Genomic DNA, 21,867 nt, shown 5'->3' with positions numbered 1-21,867 from the left:
CAAATCTTAGAGCGAAAACTAATCCTGAAGCTATGCAAGTCATGGGGTCATTGCCACCCACACTGCTACTCTGGCAATAAGTGGGCGACCTCTGATCAGAATCATGGCCTAAGTCATGTGAGGTATGAGTCTTTAAATCCACCATGTATTAATTCCAAAATCTCACCCTTTATCAGTGCAGAGCATGGAACACACTCTTAAAAGAGGCTCAATGACACCAGTCCGGTTGGTTCAGTTACCCACGTTCTTCACTAACCAATTCAAATTACACTGTTTTTCGCACCATCATATCAAACACCATACATATTTGTGTTCCTACCTAAATGACATCTTTTGATTTATGCAATAAATTAACACACATATACTGACATATATGTTTTGTGTATATTGTCTTCTAAATAAAATAAAAAAGTGAGCGCAAAAGAATATTTTCATAGTTCAAATAGGATGAAAACATTTTAATCAGTAGTGAGCCTTACACAGGTCATGCTACTTAAAGCCAGAGGTTGCACTGGGCTTCGTACTCATGGTAGTAAGCTCAAGGGTAATGGATAAATAATGGAAACTAATGAAGAAGTATACTAAAATAGACCTTAAACTATTTTTTTAATAAAGTATCCATTTTCATCTTTGAGCATGGAACAATGTTTGGATTATCAATGCGTGGAGTACAAGCACGATCACCATAATGTACAAAGAATGCTTGCTTCTTCGATTGAAAAAGGTCCAGTGAAAATTTAAAATTATACATTTATCATTGTTATGTTTTTCACATTTCATAGCTTCTGGGCTGGAAAGCATTGCCTTCTGAGACCCCCCTAATTTCCGCTAACATTAAAGTTTTTGGCCAGGAACTGGCTTATCTTGACATCAACAAGGAATCTATCCAGAACGCAATCAAGGTAAAGCTTGCCACATTTTTTCTTTTCTCTGTCATAACTTAGCCAATACTTCAGATTTGATCATTTTGCTACATTTGCACTTATTCATAGGCTGTCAATGAACCAGCAGCAAGGCATAGCCTGGTGAAGACTGTTATCAACAAACTTCTTAATGGTGTTGTTGGACAATTTACCCAACCGGTGGTTGCTGCTGAGCTCAGACACATCGTTCCCACCTGTGCAGGTCTACCCATGGAATGGAGTTTATATTCCGCTGCTGTGGCCAATGCTGCTGTTAACAGTGAGTAGTTACTTATGTGATCATAGTTTGCTATCTAAAATCGTGGAATTGCTAAAGTTTTGAACTTGTTTAGGGCAATGTTTAGTAAGAAATCTCAATTTTGGAGCTGCTTCTCTAACTCTGATGTTCATGTTTGTCTTTTAAAGCTGATGTAAAGGTGACCCCCTCCCCATCATCGGATTTTAGTATTGCACAACTTTTGGAGTCTAATCTGCAAATACATGCTGATGTAACTCCAAGGTGAGAAAATTGCCTCTTCTATTTAGGTTAATGTGCTGCAGCGCTACAGGCTGTTTAATAAATTGCCATGACTGATTGACTTATTGCTCATTAAGAAAATGAATGCCTAGAATAGGTACAGGGCACAGTTCCTAGATATTATGAAGATTATATGAGGGCTTGATCATAACATTGTAAATAGTGGGCATGGAAAATACCAAGGAGTCAAAACAGAAGGACATGTTAAGGTCTAATATCCCATACACTCAAATCTTGGGCACACACTAGATCATATTTGACCTCTATTGCTGATGGGTAATGTTTAGTGATTAGGTGTGGTTGCCACCCAGACGTCTGGAATGTTGGTTGAATTGTTTACAGACTATCGAAATGCTTCTACATTTGAGCTTGGCAGAATGAAGGATGAGTGATGGCTAACCTGGTCTAAGGTATCTAAAAGTTTCACTTATGGTGGCCAAAGAGAGCAAAAAGAGAGGTGTTTGATTCTTGCAGGAAAGAAATAGAATAGCAAAGTGTTTGCTGGACTGGGATATGAGAGAACACGGTGTCATCGATCGCATGCAGTCATAACATGGTGTGTTCAGCCTCAAGCAACAGTAATAATTGAGTTTCAGTTTGACCAAGAACAGGCTTCTGAGGCAGTTGTGGTTGTGTGGCTTTGGTGTGCAGCAATATCCTGGATCATTGTGATTAGTGAGAGTCTGCACAGTCTTGCCTCTGTGTACGAGTGATCCCCTATTGGAGGGATGTTCCCTGTATCTAATCCATTTTCCAGCCAGGACATTGTCATTCAAGAAAAGCCCCTTTTCTATAGTTTCAAATTAAGTTGTGCAGCCTTTCTTGCTCTATTTCTTTATCTCTGATGACCTGTTCCATTTAAAGCTATCATTAGCACCCTTAATATCTTCTGAAAGATGATTTGAAAACCTACTGAATAGCATATAGACCCTTGTTCTATAAACAAACGTCATTTTTTATAGCTAGTAATCCAGTGTATTAGTGGTTTTTAGGGTAGGCGATGTGATCTAGCTGCTGGTTGTTGGCTGTGAGAGAAGAACCTGAGCTCTGGTAGCAGATTCCATTCCTAACGAAATTATATGTTTCTTGGCAACTTAGTGTATACGCCAGTTACTTATCTACCAAGATTTGTGGTCATTTAGAGAAGGGCTGTCTCCTGCATTAAAATTCAATAAACAGAACAAAGTCCCTCTCAGCTTTGTTTAAAAGTGTTAAAATGTTCAGGGGGACTATGTGATTATAAATCTCTGCTGCTTTGGCATTGAGCTTTGGCACTTAGTGATTTAATGGCCGTCCGTAGGGCCAGATCTTAAGAAGAAGACCTGTGTCTTGCATGGATATTGACAAATACATAATCATAAACAGACTTTATTTGCATTAGGGTTTGGACCATTTAGCTTTGAATAATAATGATGATAATAATCGTATTATTATTATTATTATTGTTATTATTATTAATGATGATAGTAAAACCATGCAGCTCGATGACCTCAGCCAGAGGGCTGACACAAACATTAAAGAGCATCAGACTCAGTGATGGTCAACTGAGACACTCCATGTTGCAGGGAATGAAACAATGACTGAAAAGGCTTTTATGTCACCTGAAATGTACGTTCCTGCAGAAAGGAGGTCAACCACAACAGAGATGTGCCACTAATACCACCGTTCCACAGTTGCTTGGTTAGGATACTAAGAGACACAGGGTGTTATTCTAACTTTGGAGGAGTGTTAATCCGTCCCAAAAGTGACGGTAAAGTGACGGATATACCACCAGCCGTATTACGAGTTCCATAGGATATAATGGACTCGTAATACGGCTGGTGGTAAATCCGTCACTTTTCCGTCACTTTTGGGACGGATTAACACCTCCTCCAAAGTTAGAATAACCCCCACAGTGTGTAATGCAGCAGTGAGGTCGAGCATGGAAAAAGTCACTGTTTTACCCTCGCCCATGATCTGCCTTGTGGATTCAACTGCGAGCGGCAATGTTGACTCTGTGCTGAAGGATGGACAAAAACCTGATTGAGTATTGTGCAAGATCTCGTTTTCTTCCAGGAAACTTGAGTGTTGTTTATTCAGATGCTTTTCTGCTAATTTGCCCAAAAGAGGTAGCAAAGATATGGGCTGATAGTTTTCAGGCTTGGACAGATCCAATAGCAGTTTCTTCAACAGAGGAACCACCATAGAGTGTTTCCATTGTTGTAGAACCTCGCCAGAAGACAAGGAGAGTTTAATCACTTCACCGACAACAGGTGGGAGAGAATATATCCGCAAGTGAGCCAGATTTGACAATAGAGCAGAGAAAAGCCAGATCTGTAGGAGGAACTGGGTAAAATATTTCTAGCTAAAGGTTAGTAGCTGGTGAATCAGACAACAACTCCAGCTGTGGATGACACATGGCTTCGGGGGGGAAGGAGAGATACATTTTTTCTACTTTTTTCACATAGAAGGAAGCAAGTACATTACAGCTCTTTCCAGAGGGCAGAGAAGAGGGTGCCACAGAAGATAGAAACATGAGAGTGTTTACCGTCTGAAAAATTTCATGTGCTAAATTATTGTAAGCAAAATTCTTCTGTGAGTAATATTTTCACAGTGTCTGAGAAATAAGCTGAAGACATTTCTTTTGAGCCACTCTATATGTTTTCTTACAACAGGGATCAGGGTTTTGACTCTAAATGCACTCCAGTCTTTTACAATTCGTTTTTAACATAAGAAGTTCATTATGGAACCATCCTGCGAAAGTATTTTGTCTCTGAGCAGCTTGTTCAGTCAGGGGGGCAATCTGGTCAAGAGTCTTCCTTAGCCATGAATACAGCTGGGTACCAGCTTTACTTACATTGTTATTCAAGCAGTGGTAATAGCTTTGTTAAAGTAGTGGTAGGGTGTGGGGAAGGGTGGGCTCGAGTAAAAAATAAAAAGAAAAAAAAAAGTAACTTATCTGAGAACAGCTGCCGCCTTTCCTCCGTCTTCTTTTCTTCCTGGCAGCACGATCCGGCAACATACAGGCTCCCAGACTCCCCTAAGCCAAACACAACGCTGCTGTCGCCAGTGTGACAGCAGCATTGTGATGGATCTGAATGGCCCTCTTTGGCGCTCAGACAGCAATACAGCCGGTTGGATTAATGCAAAGTGTGCATTTCTATTTGGCCAAAGACAGACGGCCAAACAGCCATGCACACTTAGGGTGCATAAACCACTCCTCCTTCAGCCCTCCTCCAGGCTCCAGCCCCCTCCAACCCAGCCCCGCCCCACCATAACCTGGCTCGCAATGAAAAATAAAATGATAATAACATGGTGTTATTATCATATTTCTTCCTTTTTTTGACTGCTCAGAGCAGTGGGGCAATGCTCCTCTGTTTTAGAGGAGGCCCCACCGCTGTTTACTTTCCTAAATCTGTTTAAGCTTTATAGGAGTCACTTGAGAACATTTTTTAGCCCAAATAGGGGCGGGAGCTGAGATTATTGATTTCCTGGAGTAAATTAAATTTATGGGACTGGCCAGGTGATCCACACGAATAAGCATGCAAATTTCCATCATTGCTTTATTGGTAAATTCAGGGTGCAAAATATGACCCATTCTATGTGTAGGATTACATAATCGCTGCTAGAGCTGTAGACTTTCTATGTTGCCCTTTAATGTTTTAGGTACCGGACAGCTGGGATTATCAAAATAAATATTAAAGTAACCCTAAAACCATCAAGTGAGAATATTGCAGAATAAAGGTGGGATAGTATGTTTGCTAATGGAGCAGAGAAGCTAGACTCCAGCCCTGGAGGGCGATGAATAACAACCCCTGACACACCAAAGATTTTTAAGACAGTCAAAGTGAAAAAGAAGCTGCAGATCGCTCAACAGGGAGGGCCAAAAAACAGCATTTAAGCTCAATTTGGAAAAGTAATGGAAATTCCTCCCCCACTCAGTAGTGGCCTATGTTGCCTAACAACCGATAACCCTGCAGAATGGCCTCAAGTATATCCAGGGAGAAATCCCATTCAGCCATGTTTCATGTAGAAAAACCGCATGTGGTCTAAGTTCCTCTACAAAATCATGCAGTTCAATCTTACGCTTGACCAGCAACCTCCCATCAAGAGAGAAACATGTAAATAAGTAATATTCTTGTGCTGCAGGGTTAGTCCTAGTTTATGTATGTAAGAGGGTTAGGGGCGGGAAACCGCAGTGGCCACAGTTGGTGTCCAAATTTCTCAAGTTTATGGACCCATTGCAGGCATTGGAAAGATCAGGACTGAAGTTGTGTAGCTGATAACATTCGGCCCACGAGAACAGGGGTCCTGGCCCCTGGTGCCTTCCAGGGGCCGATGGGTGCAGATGGGCCTGCCCGTGGCGCACCCCCTGCATGTCCACACCCGCGCTTTTATGTTCAGCCTCCATAACCACGGGAGCGCTGACGAAGGTGCCGCTTAAACCTGCTGCAGCTGTATGTTTTAATAAACACTACTACCGACCAAACTGCGCCTTCATGCCGCCTCCGCTCTTCAAAGGAAAGCCCCACGCTACAAAGCAACCGTTGGAGCTCTGAGAAAGGAAAAAAAAAACCATCTTCGGAGTCGCTCTAATAGGCGATCTCCCGAAGACTAAAAACACCTTATAAACAGTGCTTAATTTGTGCTTGTTGTTTCCGGTGCGGAGCTCCGGCACTTATTTATGATGTCCGGCGCTTATCTTTCTGACTCAAGCATTTACTGCGAGCAAAAGACACACATGGGAAAGACGGAGGAAGAGAAAAACGAGAGCATCTAATGGGAGAAAGCAAAAAGCTACAGGAGGGAGCTGAAGGCGCAGAGAGCGTCTGTAAACAGAGGCCCGAGATGGCTTTAGGATTACCCTGCCTCAGTATTCAGTGTTTACGCGTTTAATTGCAGCAGCCGCGTGTTAAAGAGGAGGGCATTGGGCACCGGCACGTTTTTATTTACAAATTACGCACTGCTTAGAAACATCTTCAAGTCAATAAGAATGGCAGCAATAAGGTCAGAAGCAAGTAAAATAGCAGCAAAATAACGCACAGTGTCAAAGTGTTCAAGTGTAGCAGATTTACTGTAACTAGCAATCATATGATGTTAAACCACCCCCACGAAATTATCTAATGAATGTACCCAAGATAATCATACTACATACGTGCATCTGATTTCTCTTTTAGTGTGTCCATGCACACAGTCGCTACAATGGGAATCAACACCCACCTTATCCAGGCTGGAATTGAGTTGCATGCGAAAATGCGCACAAATCTTCCATTGAAATTCACAGCCAAGGTCGACATGAAAGCCCAAAATATCAAGGTTGAGACGACGCCCTGCCAGCAGGAGAATGAACTCTTACTAACAAGGTGGGTATGCATTACACCATCATTTTAATTAGTAGCTGGCTCACGCCCATTTATAAAATGTCACTTGAGCTTAATATTTCGGGTGAAGGGCCACTATTTAACCACACTGTTCGTCTCCATTTTCAACGTGGTGGTACCTGTACGCAGGAGAAAGCCTACTGATTCCTCTTGAAAGAGCCGATGTTTGATTCTAGGCGCATGAATTGGTGTTTAATAGAGTTATATAGTGCCTCTTCTGGCTGCAGCTCACCCAGCGGAAAACCAAAAAACACAATAATCTAAAATAAGGCTATTTATTTAAAACTAATCGCAGTCCTTCACTAGCATTGAGAAATAATGCACCCCTGTTTACCCGGACTTGGCCTTGCTTCATGACTATTGTTCGCAGCCTTCACAGCCTTCATGAAATACTCTCTCTGCCTGGTTCCTTAAACAATTGCATCGAATCCAATAGAAGACGTTTGCTATTTAGCTTAGCACAGTTGGCTGTACATTGGCCTCCCAAGAGATCTCTAGCTAAATTACACCCACTCTTACTGCCCTCCATTTGCTCCTCTTCCAAGAGAGATCACAATAGGAAATTCTTTCTTTAGGCTGTGATTATCCGGAAAATATGATGACCACAAGCTAGCAAATATTGTGTCCACCATCCCTACCTGACAGCTCAACAGTATTTCATCTTTGTGCTTTCAGGGCTCAGGTGTTTGCTGTCACAAGGAATGTAGAAGACCAGGATGCAGCCAAAAAGACCCCTCTTTTGCCACAAGGAGCTGTACCAAGAATTCTTAAGAAACATTTTGAGACTACAGGAAAGTCATCGGCTGAAGCTGCCAGCATGATGGTTTGTACACTAGTATGCTTTCACGACATGGGTGTAATTTAAAATATAGTGGTAGTGGAAGTAAATAATAGACCTTATACCCTTCATTGACAAGACAAGCTCTTAAATAGTGTTATCACTAAACATTGACTCTGATTATTCGCTTCATATGTTTCCAGTCACTGTTAGTCAAAAACTTCCAGAAGACAAAAACAACTAACTACTAAAACTAACAACGGTTTAAGACATACTTTTAGAACATTGGGGACCATCTGACGTCAACAGTTATTTGTTAGTGCTACTTGAGTGTGTCAGCATTATTGCCCATTTCATGTAAACGGATTTGAGTCAATGGCATTAGAATTTGATGGCATTAAACACCGTGTGTAGTAGTGGATTCTAATCAGGTGTGGAAAACGTTATTTACACTATTGAGGAAATGACAAACAAATTAGCAGTTGCCATATGGGGTGAACATCGCACACTGCAATATACAGACAGGGAATGCAGCCTAATCAAACCTGTTTACCTAATACAATCAACACCACCAAAAAATTCCAAGAGTGCTGACACAAAAACATATGTATAATCAGGCGATAATGCCATTTTCTTCATTTGCATAAAGAGGAAACTGTTTAGAATTTGCTATAATTCAGAATTGTGAAATGAACAAGATAGTGGAGAGGACCAGAGGATTGTTGAAATGTATTTAGGTAACTCTCAGTAGCAGAATAAACACATTTTTGGTATTTTATCAGGGTAGATAATAAATAGCATGTTCTGCTGCTCACTGCCAGATGCTAGCTGCTTGCCCTTTGTCCCTCTACTTTCATAGTCATGTATGCCTGTGCACATATGTCCATTTCTGTAAGCACATGCATCTTACTTGTATTAGGAAGGAACAATTAACAAATTATCAGGCAGTGTGGGCTGAAATGATATTTATATTATTAATTTTATTTCTTTACGCGTTCGTCTATCGCCACTCAACCAGAAAGTAAACAGTGCGCTTTACATTGAAATATACTTTTAAGAGGGTGCTCATAAATAATACAATTAACAAACATTTATGCAGGATTTGAAACAAGACTAACCTGAAACTAATCCTAGATTCTGAATATTTAAAAGGACATACATTCTATACCAAATATAATACTGTCAGGCTGAGTTTAACATTATAGGTAAATAATGAAACGAAAGCCATGCAGGTGTTAACCCCTTCGCTGCCAGGCCTATTCCCCCTCAGGTGCTACACCTTTTTTGGGCTATTTGGCGCAGTTCACCCTTAGGCCCTCATAGCTTTTTGTCCACATAAGCTAACCATGCCAAATTCGCGCCCTTTTTTCCTAACATCATAGGGATTGTAGAGGTACCCAGAGTTTGTGGGTTCCCCTGGAGGAGACCAATACATTAGCCAAAATACAGCGAAAATTTCATTTTTTTTAAAAAATGGGGAAAAAGGGCTGCAGAAGAAAGCTTGTGTTTTTCCCCCCAAAAATGACATTGTAAGGAAATGCCTCCTTGGCATGGTTACCCCCTGACTTTTTGCCTTTGCTGATGCCAAGTTATGATTTGAAAGTGTGCTGAGGCCTGCTAACCAGGCCCCAGTACCAGTGTTCTTTCCCTAAACTGTATCTTTGTCTCCACAATTCGCACACCCTGGCATTCAGGTAAGTCCCTTGTAACTGGTACTCCGGGTACCAAGGGCCCTGATGCCAGGGAAAGTCTCTAAGGGCTGCAGCCTGTCTTATGCCACCCTGGGGACCCCTCACTCAGCACATGCACACTGCTTGCCAGCTTGTGTGTGCTGGTGAGGAGAAAATGATTAAGTCGACATGGCACTCCCTTCAGAGTGCCATGCCAACCTCACACTGCCTATGGCATAGGTAAGTCACCCCTCTAGCAGGCCTTACAGCCCTAAGGCAGGGTGCACTATACCACAGGTGAGGGCATATGTGCATGAGCACTATGACCCTACAGTGTCTAAGCAAAACCTTAGACATTGTAAGTGCAGGGTAGCCATAAGAGTATATGGTCTGGGAGTCTGTCATACACGAACTCCACAGCACCATAATGGCTACACTGAAAACTGGGAAGTTTGGTATCAAACTTCTCAGCACAATAAAGGCACACTGATGCCAGTGTACATTGTATTGTGAAATACACCCAGAGGGCATCTTAGAGATGCCACCTGAAAACATACCCGACTTCCAGTGTAGGCTGACTAGTTTTGCCAGCCTGCCACACACCAGACATGTTGCTGGCCACATGGGGAGAGTGCCTTTGTCACTCTGTGGCCAATAACAAAGCCTGTATTGGGTGGAGGTGCTTCACATCTCCCCCTGCATGAACTGTAACACCTGGCGTTGAGCCTCAAAGGCTCACCCCCTTTGTTACAGTGCCACAGGGCATCCCAGCTAGTGGAGATGCCCGCCCCTCCGGCCACTGCCCCCACTTTTGGCGGCAAGGCCAGAGGAGATAATGAGAAAAACAAGGAGGAGTCACTGGCCAGTCAGGACAACCCCTAAGGTGCCCTGAGATGAGGTGACTCTGACTTTTAGAAATCCTCCATCTTGCAGATGGAGGATTCCCCCAATAGGATTAGGGATGTGCCCCCCTTCCCTCAGGGAGGAGGGACAAAGAGGGTGTAGCCACCCTCAGGGCTAGTAGCCATTGGCTACAATCCTCCCAGACCTAAACACCCCCCCTAAATTGAGTATTTAGGGGCCCCCAGAACCTAAGAAGATAGATTCCTGCAACCTGAAGATGAAGAAGGACTGCTGACCTGAAGCCCTGCAGAGAAGACGGAGACACCAACTGCTTTGGCCCCAGCCTTACCGACCTGTCTCCCAACTTCAAGAAAAACTGCAACAGTGACGCATCCCCCAGGGTCCAGCGACCTCTGAAGCCTCAGAGGACTTCCCTGCATCTACAAGGATCAAGATACTCCAGAGGACAGCGGTCCTGTTCCACAAAGACTGCCACTTTGAAACAAAGAAGCAACTTTTAAAGACCACACGTTTCCCGCCGGAAGTGTGAGACTTTCCACTCTGCACCCGACACCCCCGGCTCGACCTGCGGAAAACTAACTCTACAGGGAGGACTCCCTGGCGACTGCGAGCCTGTGAGTAGCCAGAGTTGACCCCCCTGAACTCCCACAGCGACGCCTGCAGAGGGAATCCAGAGGCTCCCCCTGACCGCGACTGCCTGCTTCAAGGAACCCGACACCTGGTAAAGACACTGCACCCGCAGCCCCCAGGACCTGAAGGAACCGAACTTCAGTGCAGGAGTGACCCCCAGGAGGCCCTCTTCCTAGCGCAGGTGGTGGCTACCCCGAGGAGCCCCCCCCCCTTGCCTGCCTGCATCGCTGAAGAAACCCCTAGGTCTCCCATTGAAACCTATTGCAAACCCGACGCCTGTTTGCACACTGCACCCTGTAAGTGCTTTACTTACCTGTGAACCTAACAAATACTTACCTCCCCCAGGAACTGTTGATTTTTGCAGTGTCCATTTTTAAAATAGCTTATTGCCATTTTTGCCAAAACCGTACATGCTATTGTGATGATTCAAAGATACCTGAGTGAAATACCTTTCATTTAAAGTATTGTTTGTAAATCCTGAACCTGTGGTTCTTAAAATAAACTAAGAAAATATATTTTTCTATATAAAAACCTAATGGCCTGGAATTGTCTTTGAGTGTGTGCTCCTCATTTATTGCCTGTGTGTGTACAACAAATGCTTAACACTACCCTCTGATAAGCCTACTACTCGACCACACTACCACAAAATAGAGCATTCGAATTATCTCTTTTTGCCACTATCTTACCTCTAAGGGGAACCCTTGGACTCTGTGCACACTATTTCTTACTTTGAAATAGTATATACAGAGCCAACTTCCTACAGACATCAACAAAGGGTTTATGGTGGTAAAATCACCAACTTCCCAGCTTTCAGGAACAGGTAGACTTGAATCAGAAAACCATATTTGTCAACAAAATTTTGTCATTTTACTGGGACATACCCTATTTTTACAGTTTTTTATGCTTTCGGCCTCCTTCCAGTTAGTGTCAGAAATGGGTGTAAAACCAATGTTGGATCCCATACAGCTAAATATTTCTTAAAGGTAGATAAAATTCTGAATTCAGCAAGCGGTTATTTGTGTAGATCCTTCAAGGTTTTCTTACAGAAAGTAACAGCTAAAATAAAAAGAATATTGAATTTGTGGTGAAAAAAAGAGCCATTTCTGTCCATATTTTCTTCCTTAACTTTTATCCAGCTATGGCAATATACCATTACGCCTGGTGGACTCTTCTGGACGTGGAGATATATAGGGCTTGTAGGTTCATCAAGAACCCTAGGTACCCAAAGCCAGTAAAGGAGCTGCACCTTGAATGGGTTTTCATTATAAACTGGGTATACAGCAATTAATTTGGTGAAATATAAAGAGTGAAAAATAGGTATCAAGGAAACCCTTTTATTTCCAAAATAGGCACAAGATAAGGTGTTGAGAAGCAGTGGTTATTTGCACATCTCTGAATTCTGGGGTCCCCATACTAGCATGTGAATTACAGGGCATTTCTCAAATAAAAGTCTTTTTTACACTGTCTTACATCTGGAAGGAAAAAATGTAGCTTAAGAAAAGGGGCAATACCACCTGTTTTTCTATTCTGTGTTCCCTCAAGTGTCAAGATAAAAATGGTACCTCACTTGCATGGGTAGGCCTAATGCCCACGACAGGAAACACAACATGGACACATCACATTTTTACATTTAAATCTAACGTATTTTTTGGAAAGTGCCTAGCTGTGGATTTTGGCCTCTAGCTCAAAGACACCTAGGAAAACCTATTAAACCTGTGCATTTTTTATAACTAGACACCTATGGGAATCCAGGATAGCGTGACATGTGGGGCTCTCACCAGGTTCTGTTTCCCAGAATCCTTTGCAAAACTCACAATTTGGCAAACAAAACACTTTTTCCTCACATTTCAGTGATAGAAAGTTCTGGAATCTGAGAGGAGCCACAAACATCCTTCTACCCAGGATTGTCCAAGGTCTCCCGATAAAAATGGTACCTCACTTGTGTGGCTAGGCCTTTTGCCCAAGACAGGAAATGCCCCAAAACACTGTGTGAGCACATCAAAATTATCAAATACAAAACTATCTGTTTTTGCAGAGGGCACCTGCGTTTTTGGTCCTGGGCTCAGCAGCCATCTAGGTAAACCTCCTAAACCCAAACATTTCTGAAAACTATGCACCCGAGGGAGTCCAGGGAGGTGTGACTTGCGTGACTCCCCCAGTGTTTTCTTACCCATAATCCTCTGCAAATTTCAAATTTAGTTAAAAAAAAACCCACATTTTTCCCACATTTCTGTGTGTGATCACAGCACTGGCACACATTTCCTATCACCCAGCATTCCCCTTAGTCTCCCGGTAAAAATGATACCTCACTTGTGTAGGTGGTCCAAGTGCCTGTGACAGAGAAGAGCCAAAAACATGTAAAAAATGAAGGGGAACCAAAGCGGGTCAAAAGGGCAGTCTGAAAAAAAGCGTTTTTAGACTGACAAGTGGGGCAGAATTTTTATCGGTATAGATGCGACAATGATGAGTGGTAGGAATTTTGTGGATTCCTGCAGAATCTGGAAGGTTCCAGCACAAAAAGTTTGGAAAAATGTGTGATTTCAAGCAAAGTTGGAGGTTTGCAGGGCATTGTGGGTAAGAAAATGGTGCGGGTGCATGTGAAGCACACCACCCTGGACTCACCCAGATGTTTAGTTTTCAGATGTGTCTAGGTCTCGTAGATTTTTCTACATGGCAGCGTCCCAAAGTTCAAAAAGTGCAGCCCTCACCATTCCAAGTGGGACGATTTTCAGAGTTAGACAAGCTCTCATGGCACAAATGTAAAACCAAAACCCAAAATATTCAAATGCCCTCTTGCTTGTCATGTGATAAGATGTTTTAGTGTGCGGGGGAGAGCTGAAAGACTGTTACCCCCTTCAATTGGGGTGGGGGCATAACCATGCCCATACTGGTTGGTAGCCACCACCCCACTATGTTTTTTTATTTTATTTCCTGGCATTTAGTAGGCTTTCTGCCCCACCTCGGAGTGGATCTGGGATAGTTGCGCACCCCATTTGCGCACCGGTGGGCAGAAAAACTTTGTCCAGATTTATTTGAGGTGGGGTTATGGCCATACCTCCACCCTCACCCTCTTTTTAAAAAATACATCTTCCCTGGTCTCTGTTGGGCTTTCCATCCCCCTTGGGGGCAGAAGGGCCTTACAAAAATAGGCCGATCTGCCCCCAAGGGGGGCAAAAATGGCCAACAGTAATGTGCCCCATGGGGAGCAACCCTTGCCCAAGGGGCTGCCCCCCAACAAAATACACACACACCAATCCCTGGTGCCTAAGTGGGGTCTGCTCCCCTTGGGGGCAGATTGGCCTAAGAAAAATAGCACAATCTGCTCCCAAGGTAGGGAGAAGTGGCATAACTTAAAATTGCCCCCCAGGGGATCGACCTTTGCCTAAGGGGTCGCTCCCCTTGTGTGAAATTGAACTAAAAAAATCCATGGCGTTTAGTGGTTTCTGCCCCCTTGAGAGCAGATTGGCCTAATAAAAAGAGGCCGATCAAATGACCTAAAAACTATTTGCTCTATAGGGGAGCGACCCTTGACTAAGGGGTCGCTTCCCACATGTAAAAAATGAAAAAATGTTTTATCCCTGGTGCCTTGTGGGTTCACAGATCGGCCTAATTTACTATTAGGGCAGTTCTACTCCCCTGGAGAGTGGCCCTTGCCAAAGGGGCCACTCCCCTTATGCATAAATTAAAAAGAAAAACAAATAAAAACATCCCTGGTGTCTAGTGGGCATTTCTGCAGCCCGGTCGCTTCACAATCACAATGCAGAAATGCTCAGAGAGACATCAAAGGAAAAGAAAGGCCTTTCCTTTGATGTCTCCTTGCTCGTTCCCACCCCGATCAGAAGAGAAATGCAATGCATTTTTCTTCCGATTGCACAGGAAGCTGAGCTTCCAGCAGGATGGGGCGGATTCTAATGAGGTCTGTACGCTATTGCGCGCGAATGTCACCATACGTCACTGGGGGAGGGGTCGGAGGGTTCCGGGGTGGATTCCCCTTCCATCCCTGCCCATGGGAGGGAGGTGGAAGGCCCATGGGGGAGCGTTAGTGCTCCCCCCATGGGCCAGGTGCAGGATATAATGGTTATGTCCTGGGCACCCAAGTGGTGCTTCCCAGGACGTAACTGTTACATCCAGGGCACCAAAGGGGTTAAAGGTTTGTAGATGGGAGGGGTAAAGAGGAAGCATCAGAAGAGAGAGTAAACAAGGTAGGTAAGATGAAGAAGAGAGTTGGTAGATAGGAGTAAAAGTGGAGTAAGATTAGTAGAAGTTGGAGGGAGCTAGCATTCAAGGTGGAGTGGTAAAGAAGCAAGTAGTTGAGAGGGGTAGGCAGGGAAAAGGGCAGATGGAAGAGGTCAGGGTAGGTCAAAGATCAGATCCAAGAACGAGATGGGGATTTAGGAGGATGGAAAAGGTCAGGGCCTAAAGAAATCCAAGTTTAGAAGTATTTGAAAGAGTTGTCGCAAAGAAGGTACATTTGTCAAAGGAATAGGCAAGTGAGGGGAAGACATTTTGGGTGACTGCACTGAATTATCAAAATTGTATTTGTTCATATTTTTAGGTTTATGGAGTATTTCAAGGAATATGAATAAACATAGCAATGTGGTATGACCTATCAATGTAGGTAGTAGTTTGTTCACACTACCTTGAACAGAAAATGGCTAAAACAAGTGGTACTTTCTGTACTATGATTGCAGGATGTGTCTTCCGAATTGATGTCCAAGAAGTATGCATACCCTGCAAATGAAGGTATTCGCCCCACTGCTGCAATGAGTTCAACCGCCTACCGCTCTTGTGCCAAAGCCAAAACCTTTGGTTTCCAAGTCTGCTTTGAATCCAAATCCCAAAATGCTGCGTTCCTCAAAAATACACCTCTCTACAAAGTAGTTGGAGAACATGAAGCAAAAATAGTGATACAACCAGGTAAGATAGCTTTTAAACCAGAATTTGTATTTACTTAGGCTATTTAAAACTGTAAAATGTAAAGTATGAAATTAGGTGATAGTCAAAAACATAGAGCAGAGCATTCTATAACACATTGCTTTGTGCTGTTTGCAGCACATACTGACGCGGCTATCGAGAAGTTGTTGTTGGAGATACAGGCTGGGCCAAAGGCAGCTTCAAAAATTATCACAATGGTAACTGTGGAGGAAAATGAGGGTGAAGAATTTGAAGAGTCAGTGGTCCAAATGAAGCTAAAGAAGATTTTGGGAATTGATGAAGAATATAAGGTATAAATGTCAAATACCTCCCTAAATGGATTTTGAGTATTCAAGTATGCTATTATTAATGTACTCCATTATTTGATTCAATGAACAGTCATGCACATATTTATCTAGATCTGTTGTGATCCAAGGGGGTCAGATCCATGACAGATGTCTAGAAGAACAAGTAACAACTCCACATTTGGGTTTTCCATTGACATTCATTCTCTATAAATATATCCTTTTGAGATACTCTAGCAAACTGGCGTAGTTCTACAGTTTATACACCCCTGATCCAGTCCACCTTTTACAGACCAGTGCTGCAGGACTATGGAAGTGGTTTAGGTAAATCAGTTTGTAAAACACACTATTCATCTTCTAGGTCAAATTTCTAAATCTCACCAAGTAAGCCTTAGCCTTTCATGTCCCTTATTTTGAAAAAAAATTATGTGTGCCAATCTTGATTCGATGAAGATAATTGTTTCTAACTGCATTTGTAGGAAAGAATGGGGATAGACTGGTTTGGAGTCTGGTTCTTTTGTTTATTTGAAGTTAAAGCATTGGCGCTTTGAAGCAAGTACTGCAACATTGAGCACCTTAATTTTTCACAATTCCAGGCCCTATTAATAGTGTTTTCTTGCACCCAACCATTTGTGGTGTCAAATACCTTCATTTTACAGCTGAAAAATCCCTTAGACCTTTCCTTTCAGACAAAACCAAAATCCCCACCTACTCGCTCAATGCATGTACTGGGCCCCTTCCTTATATTTATTGACCACTCTTTAGATACATCGCAAATGTTGTCCTTCTTTCTTTACACCAAGACGCACTCTGAAGCATTCAGTCACATTAAGTGCAACACAAGACTTTACTGTATCCCACAGTTCAATCCAAAATAGGCAACAGCTCTCACTAAAGCTCTTTCATTGCATATATGTGTAGTATGTACTGCCGGATGGTATCTTTCCAAGCTCCTAAAAATAACCATATATCTTTTAATGATGTCTTAACCATGAGCATCAGAAAATGTAAAATGTGGTGTATATCCTTAGTTACTGTACTCAATTTGATGTTTTCTTCCACTTTTTCATTTGTTTTTACAAAACATTTTGCACATTCAATTTATGTGTGTTTTTCAGAATATACATGAAGTGATTATGATTTTGATTATGTAAAATTTTAGTTGGTTGACAAAAATTGCTGGGACTTGTATCTGAACAATTTTAAGTTTAGGTGCATGGAATCAACATCATTCTGTGAACCAAGCACAATTATCAATATGCACCAAATCTTACTCTCACATTGATCTTTTTTTGTAGGTTAGGAATGGAAGCTTAAGTAAAAGACATAAGAAGCACCGAGACCCCAAACTACCCAATGAGGACAAACCAAATGTTGCAGAAATCTTGAGACCTAGAAAGAGCAGATGCTCATCCAGTTCATCTAGCTCATCTATCTCATCTAGCGCCTCCAGCTCTTCATCTTCATCATCTTCTTCATTGTCCTCATCTCAGGCTTCAGGAAAGAGACAGCACCGTGGCCACCGCCATTCAAGCAGCCAGTCAAGCAGCAGCCAGCAACAAAACAAAAAAGACACAAGTTCAAAGAAGAACCGGCATCACATTACCAGCAGCAGCAGTAGGAGCAGCAGCGCCAGAAAGAGCAGTGTCAGCAGTAGCAGTAGCAGCAGCAGCAGCAGCAGCAGCAGCAGCAGACGCAGCCAGACCAGAGGAAGTAGAACAAGTCCTAAGAGTGCTCATCGTGGAAGCCAACAGCATCACCAACAAGACCGTACAAAACAGTGGAGCATTAGCAGCGCAAGCAGCAGCAGCAGTGAATCATCCAGGAAAAGGGTAAATCCTATGTTAGCACAGCAGGCTTGAGTGTTTTTTATTTTTGTGTTCTGTTGGTAAAATGTTAACTTGAGAAAACATTTCTAATGCTACAGCTTGGGAACATATATATTCTTATGTTATGTTGTTATGTTATGTTGATCAACTATACCTCAGGCAGTTCTACCCTTGTTCCTGTAACATTATATTTTTCACTTTTTCATGTAGTCAAGTCCTGAGATTTATCAGCTTCGATTCAACCCAACTAACAGACGGACAGTAAGTATTCATTTATAGTGAATTCGATTTAATAAACTAAAATACGGGATTTAAAGTCCACTTTGAAGGATGCACTGATTAATGTTGTTACCTCAGCTCCACTGATGGTGAAAGTAAAATGAGAGTGGAGTCTGCCACTGTCAAGTGGAGGAGACGGATCACACAGCAGGGTTGTATCTTCACGAGCAAGTGCCACAGTGTGAGGCAGCATCGAAGAGCGTTTCAATGGGGAGAATCCATCAATCCTCTGCGGACAATTCACAAAAAATTAGTAAATCCACACCCGTAAAAGCACTCTTACAAACAGGTGCAGAAATAGTATTTTTGGAATTCACAAACATTCCCATCAGTAACCCTGGAAAGCTGTCTAAGCCCAGTTTTCCATGCATACTACTGGGAATGTAATTTGACATAGTGACTGCAGAGAGTAATTCTACGTGGTGTAGACCTAAAGACTGGGGAAATTGTGGCTGATGTGTAAATGTATCTCATTAACGCAAGGTAGGTCTCCACTTCCAAAAAATGACTTTAACTCCATAAATTTGGCGCTAGACGGGTCTAGCACCAAAGTATAAATATGGAGTTAGTTTTGCACCGAATTAGAGTAAGAAAAAATGACACTATTTCGGTGCAAACAGAGTATAAATATGCCCCTTAGTGTGCACTTACTGAAACCTATTTGTCTTTGGGTGACACTATCAGTGCACAGCGCCAATCAAAACTTTGGCTTCTCTAGTACTTACCTACTACCCACAGTGCACCTGGCCATCACCTCCTTTATAATACTCCTGAAGTACTGGAAGAAAGACATTCATGGACAGGAGAAACTTTAGTGTCTGATAGCCATCATGCCCCCAAGGCACCCAAGACCTTTGCTGTAAGATACCCCCAGGTCCCACTCAATGAGTTAAAAAAATGTATGCAGTAGAGTTAAATGGGTGAGGCTTCTGTGCCATTTTGCAAAATAACAGGAAGCCCTTTATGAGAATATGGCAACACATGTTAATATAATGCCTAACAAATTTCTCAACATATACATATATATGTTTTTTTAATAATGTAGCTCTGCATACCTTAGTAAATACTTACCTTTAGTAATATAACATACTTTAAAATAAGTAACAGTGTGTAACCATCAATGTTTTAATTTTTTGTTTTTAATTAGAATTCCAACAAGAAAGCGTCGGGCCACAGATCTTCCTCGCAGTCCAGCTCTAGCTCTTCAAGTAGCAGCAGCAGTGGGTCTAAGGCCAGCCGATCTCAGAGGGTACGTCCACCCTGTTACTTGATAACAGGATTATATTTTTACAGATGTGATTGAAAGTGACACTTTTATGTGTTTCTATTGTTGATGGAGACTTCTGATGGCTGGATACTTGTAAACGCGCATTAATTATTGGTTTAATGCATTCACCTGTGCTTCTAGTCAATAAATTATACATCACATTAGTCTGATACAACTGGATCTTTAACAGATTGCCTTAATATTTTTTTTTGCCACTGTCTGTCCTGCTTGTAGCCTGCATTCATGGGCGACAACAAGCCCCCAGTGCTGGCAGTTACTGCTCAAGCTGTGAGAAATGACAACAAGAAACAGGGATACCAGGTGATCGTGTACGCAGACTACCACAGCTCCAAGCCCCAGATCCAGGCCTATGCTGTGGAAATCTCCGGCTCCAGCAGATGGCGCGCGTGTGCAAATGCTGTTGTACTCAACTCTCATGAAGCGCAGGTGGGGCAGCCGTGGATATTTATAGAGAACCAGAATCATACTGTTAAAAATCTCCTCTCCCTATATACGATCTGGTGTAATGGTGCGTTTTACATTACCATCTAGGCCTCTCTGAAATGGGGTCAGAATTGCCAGGATTACAAAATTGCAGCTAAGGCTGAGACTGGTCACTTTGGAAATCAACCGGGCTTGAGGCTGAAAGTGGAATGGCCAAGAATCTCATCCAAACTGAAATCGGCTGGAAAATGGTAACTCTTCATCATTATTTGTATATTTCTTGATTCTTTCACTTTTATAGTACTTCACAAAAATGCATAAATAGTTATTTCTTAAGAGAAGGAAGTTAACATAATTATAATGAAAATTCCAAGGTCCTTACATACAGAAAAATCAATCTCTGTCAAAACTAAAGTCCCAAAGAGATTGATTTCCGTGTATTTTCTAAAGCACATTAACCATCTTTCGTTTATTTGTTTGTGCCAATTTTTAAACGCTATTTTTCTTGGTACCTGGTTTAACCACCACTTTCTACCTGCGTCCACGGCTGGCCAATAGCAGACCAGGTGGAATAGCTGCTCTCTCCTCCCTTTGCAGCAGGCTCTCCTATAGCCAAGCGGATACAAGATTTTCGTCCAGGGTGCACATTTTCCATTTGTAGACGCTGCAGAAAGTGTTACCTAATTGATAATAGCATGTGTCTTCACTATTTAGCAGTGTGCTGAGTGCTAAGAGACTCTCTTGTTTACTGAGAGGCACTAGAATGTATAGTATGCTTCCAGTAGCCGACTCACAAAAGCTTGTATGGCTATAGAAAGCAGAACTAGAGGAATACTCTTTCACGTACTTTTGCATGTGCTTGCATATCTTTGTGACTGTGCCCTGAAGCGTTCATCTTCGTGATAGTAAAAGTACACAGGCCATTCAATTTGTAATAACAGTATATGCATATGTCTTTTTTGTCGAATTTATTCCCGTTTTAGACGCTGTAGGATCAATTCACAAAGGCATGTAGGACTAGGTAAAAGAGTTCTACTGAAGTACAACTTGCTTTCTCCAAAATGCCGGTGCTGCTCACTCAGTCATTCTCTCTACAGCAAAGAATCCAACTGTGTTGACATTCTTTCATTTATTCTGCGTCATGCCATCATCTCAGTTATCACAGTCTTGCTTGCACAAATCTTAATGTGGACCTTATAATTGTGGTTCAATACCTAAACATCGATCCTGCTTCAACCTCCAACTACACTCACTGCCAACATCAATCCACAATGACCAATATGTCATTTATCCCCATTGCATAATACCAGTTTACGTGCAAAGTTGCTATTTGCAGGTTACTCAGTTTGTCCAGGTGAGTGTTGACACATGCCACAAAACTGTTGGCATCCATGCCAATGAAGTATTTGATTCAGTTTAGTTACCTTTATGCGAAAAAGTAAAGACCTAATTGAAAATGAAGCCAACATTCGTATCCTTCCTGGCTTAACTGTCCACCTTAGGAGCCAGGAGTCCAGTCACATTGCCAACCAAGCTGCAGTGCCACATCATGTGATCAGTATTGTAGGTGTACTTGGTTGAAATAACACATCAACTTTATAGGCATTTGGGTGTTGTCCGAGTGAAACTAAAATTTGAACTACCTGATGAGGTTTAGCAGTATTTTTATACAAACATTCAGGAAGCCAAGCGGGCAAAGGCAAAGTCTGCCATTGGATGGATTCATATGGGTTGATGTATGAGACCCTAGTTTGATTCTCCGGCAGTGCAAACGTAGGTCCAAAACTATGCAGTCCCCAGTGCAAATTACACAATTCCAGGGCACTTATTTTAAACTGGCTATACACGTTTTAGTAATAAACCTATCTTTAAATAATGTACCTACATATATATCAAATACATGTGACTCGTGCTGGATGTAGTGAGTCACCCTAAAATGTATATTTTAGACCAATTTTTTGAGGCGCTTCTCCAGTTGTCTCACATCAAAGGAATTAGATCTTTAGGTTCTCTGCAACGGGACCTCACTGTCCCTCATTTTCCAGCCAAAGTGGTAGTTGAATACATACTTTATAGTGAGAGTTCGC

General features: G+C 42.3%; 1 protein-coding gene across 1 annotated transcript in view; it reads left to right on the top strand.

Annotated features, from left to right (window-relative positions):
• Window positions 1-21,867, top strand: part of LOC138293931 (vitellogenin-A2-like) — a 79,453-nt gene that overhangs the window by 41,978 nt on the left and 15,608 nt on the right. The window contains exons 16-27 of the mRNA XM_069233209.1: window positions 783-902; window positions 993-1,182; window positions 1,329-1,422; window positions 6,597-6,782; window positions 7,476-7,623; window positions 15,434-15,659; window positions 15,795-15,967; window positions 17,260-17,793; window positions 18,001-18,051; window positions 19,217-19,318; window positions 19,571-19,783; window positions 19,889-20,031. Coding sequence (XP_069089310.1) covers window positions 783-902; window positions 993-1,182; window positions 1,329-1,422; window positions 6,597-6,782; window positions 7,476-7,623; window positions 15,434-15,659; window positions 15,795-15,967; window positions 17,260-17,793; window positions 18,001-18,051; window positions 19,217-19,318; window positions 19,571-19,783; window positions 19,889-20,031 — 2,180 coding nt within the window. The remainder of the gene's footprint in view (window positions 1-782; window positions 903-992; window positions 1,183-1,328; window positions 1,423-6,596; window positions 6,783-7,475; window positions 7,624-15,433; window positions 15,660-15,794; window positions 15,968-17,259; window positions 17,794-18,000; window positions 18,052-19,216; window positions 19,319-19,570; window positions 19,784-19,888; window positions 20,032-21,867) is intronic.

The sequence above is a fragment of the Pleurodeles waltl genome, chromosome 4_2, assembly GCF_031143425.1.
Source record: "Pleurodeles waltl isolate 20211129_DDA chromosome 4_2, aPleWal1.hap1.20221129, whole genome shotgun sequence".
In the NCBI taxonomy this organism is placed as follows: domain Eukaryota; kingdom Metazoa; phylum Chordata; class Amphibia; order Caudata; family Salamandridae; genus Pleurodeles; species Pleurodeles waltl.
This window is presented reverse-complemented; position numbering and strand designations above follow the sequence as displayed.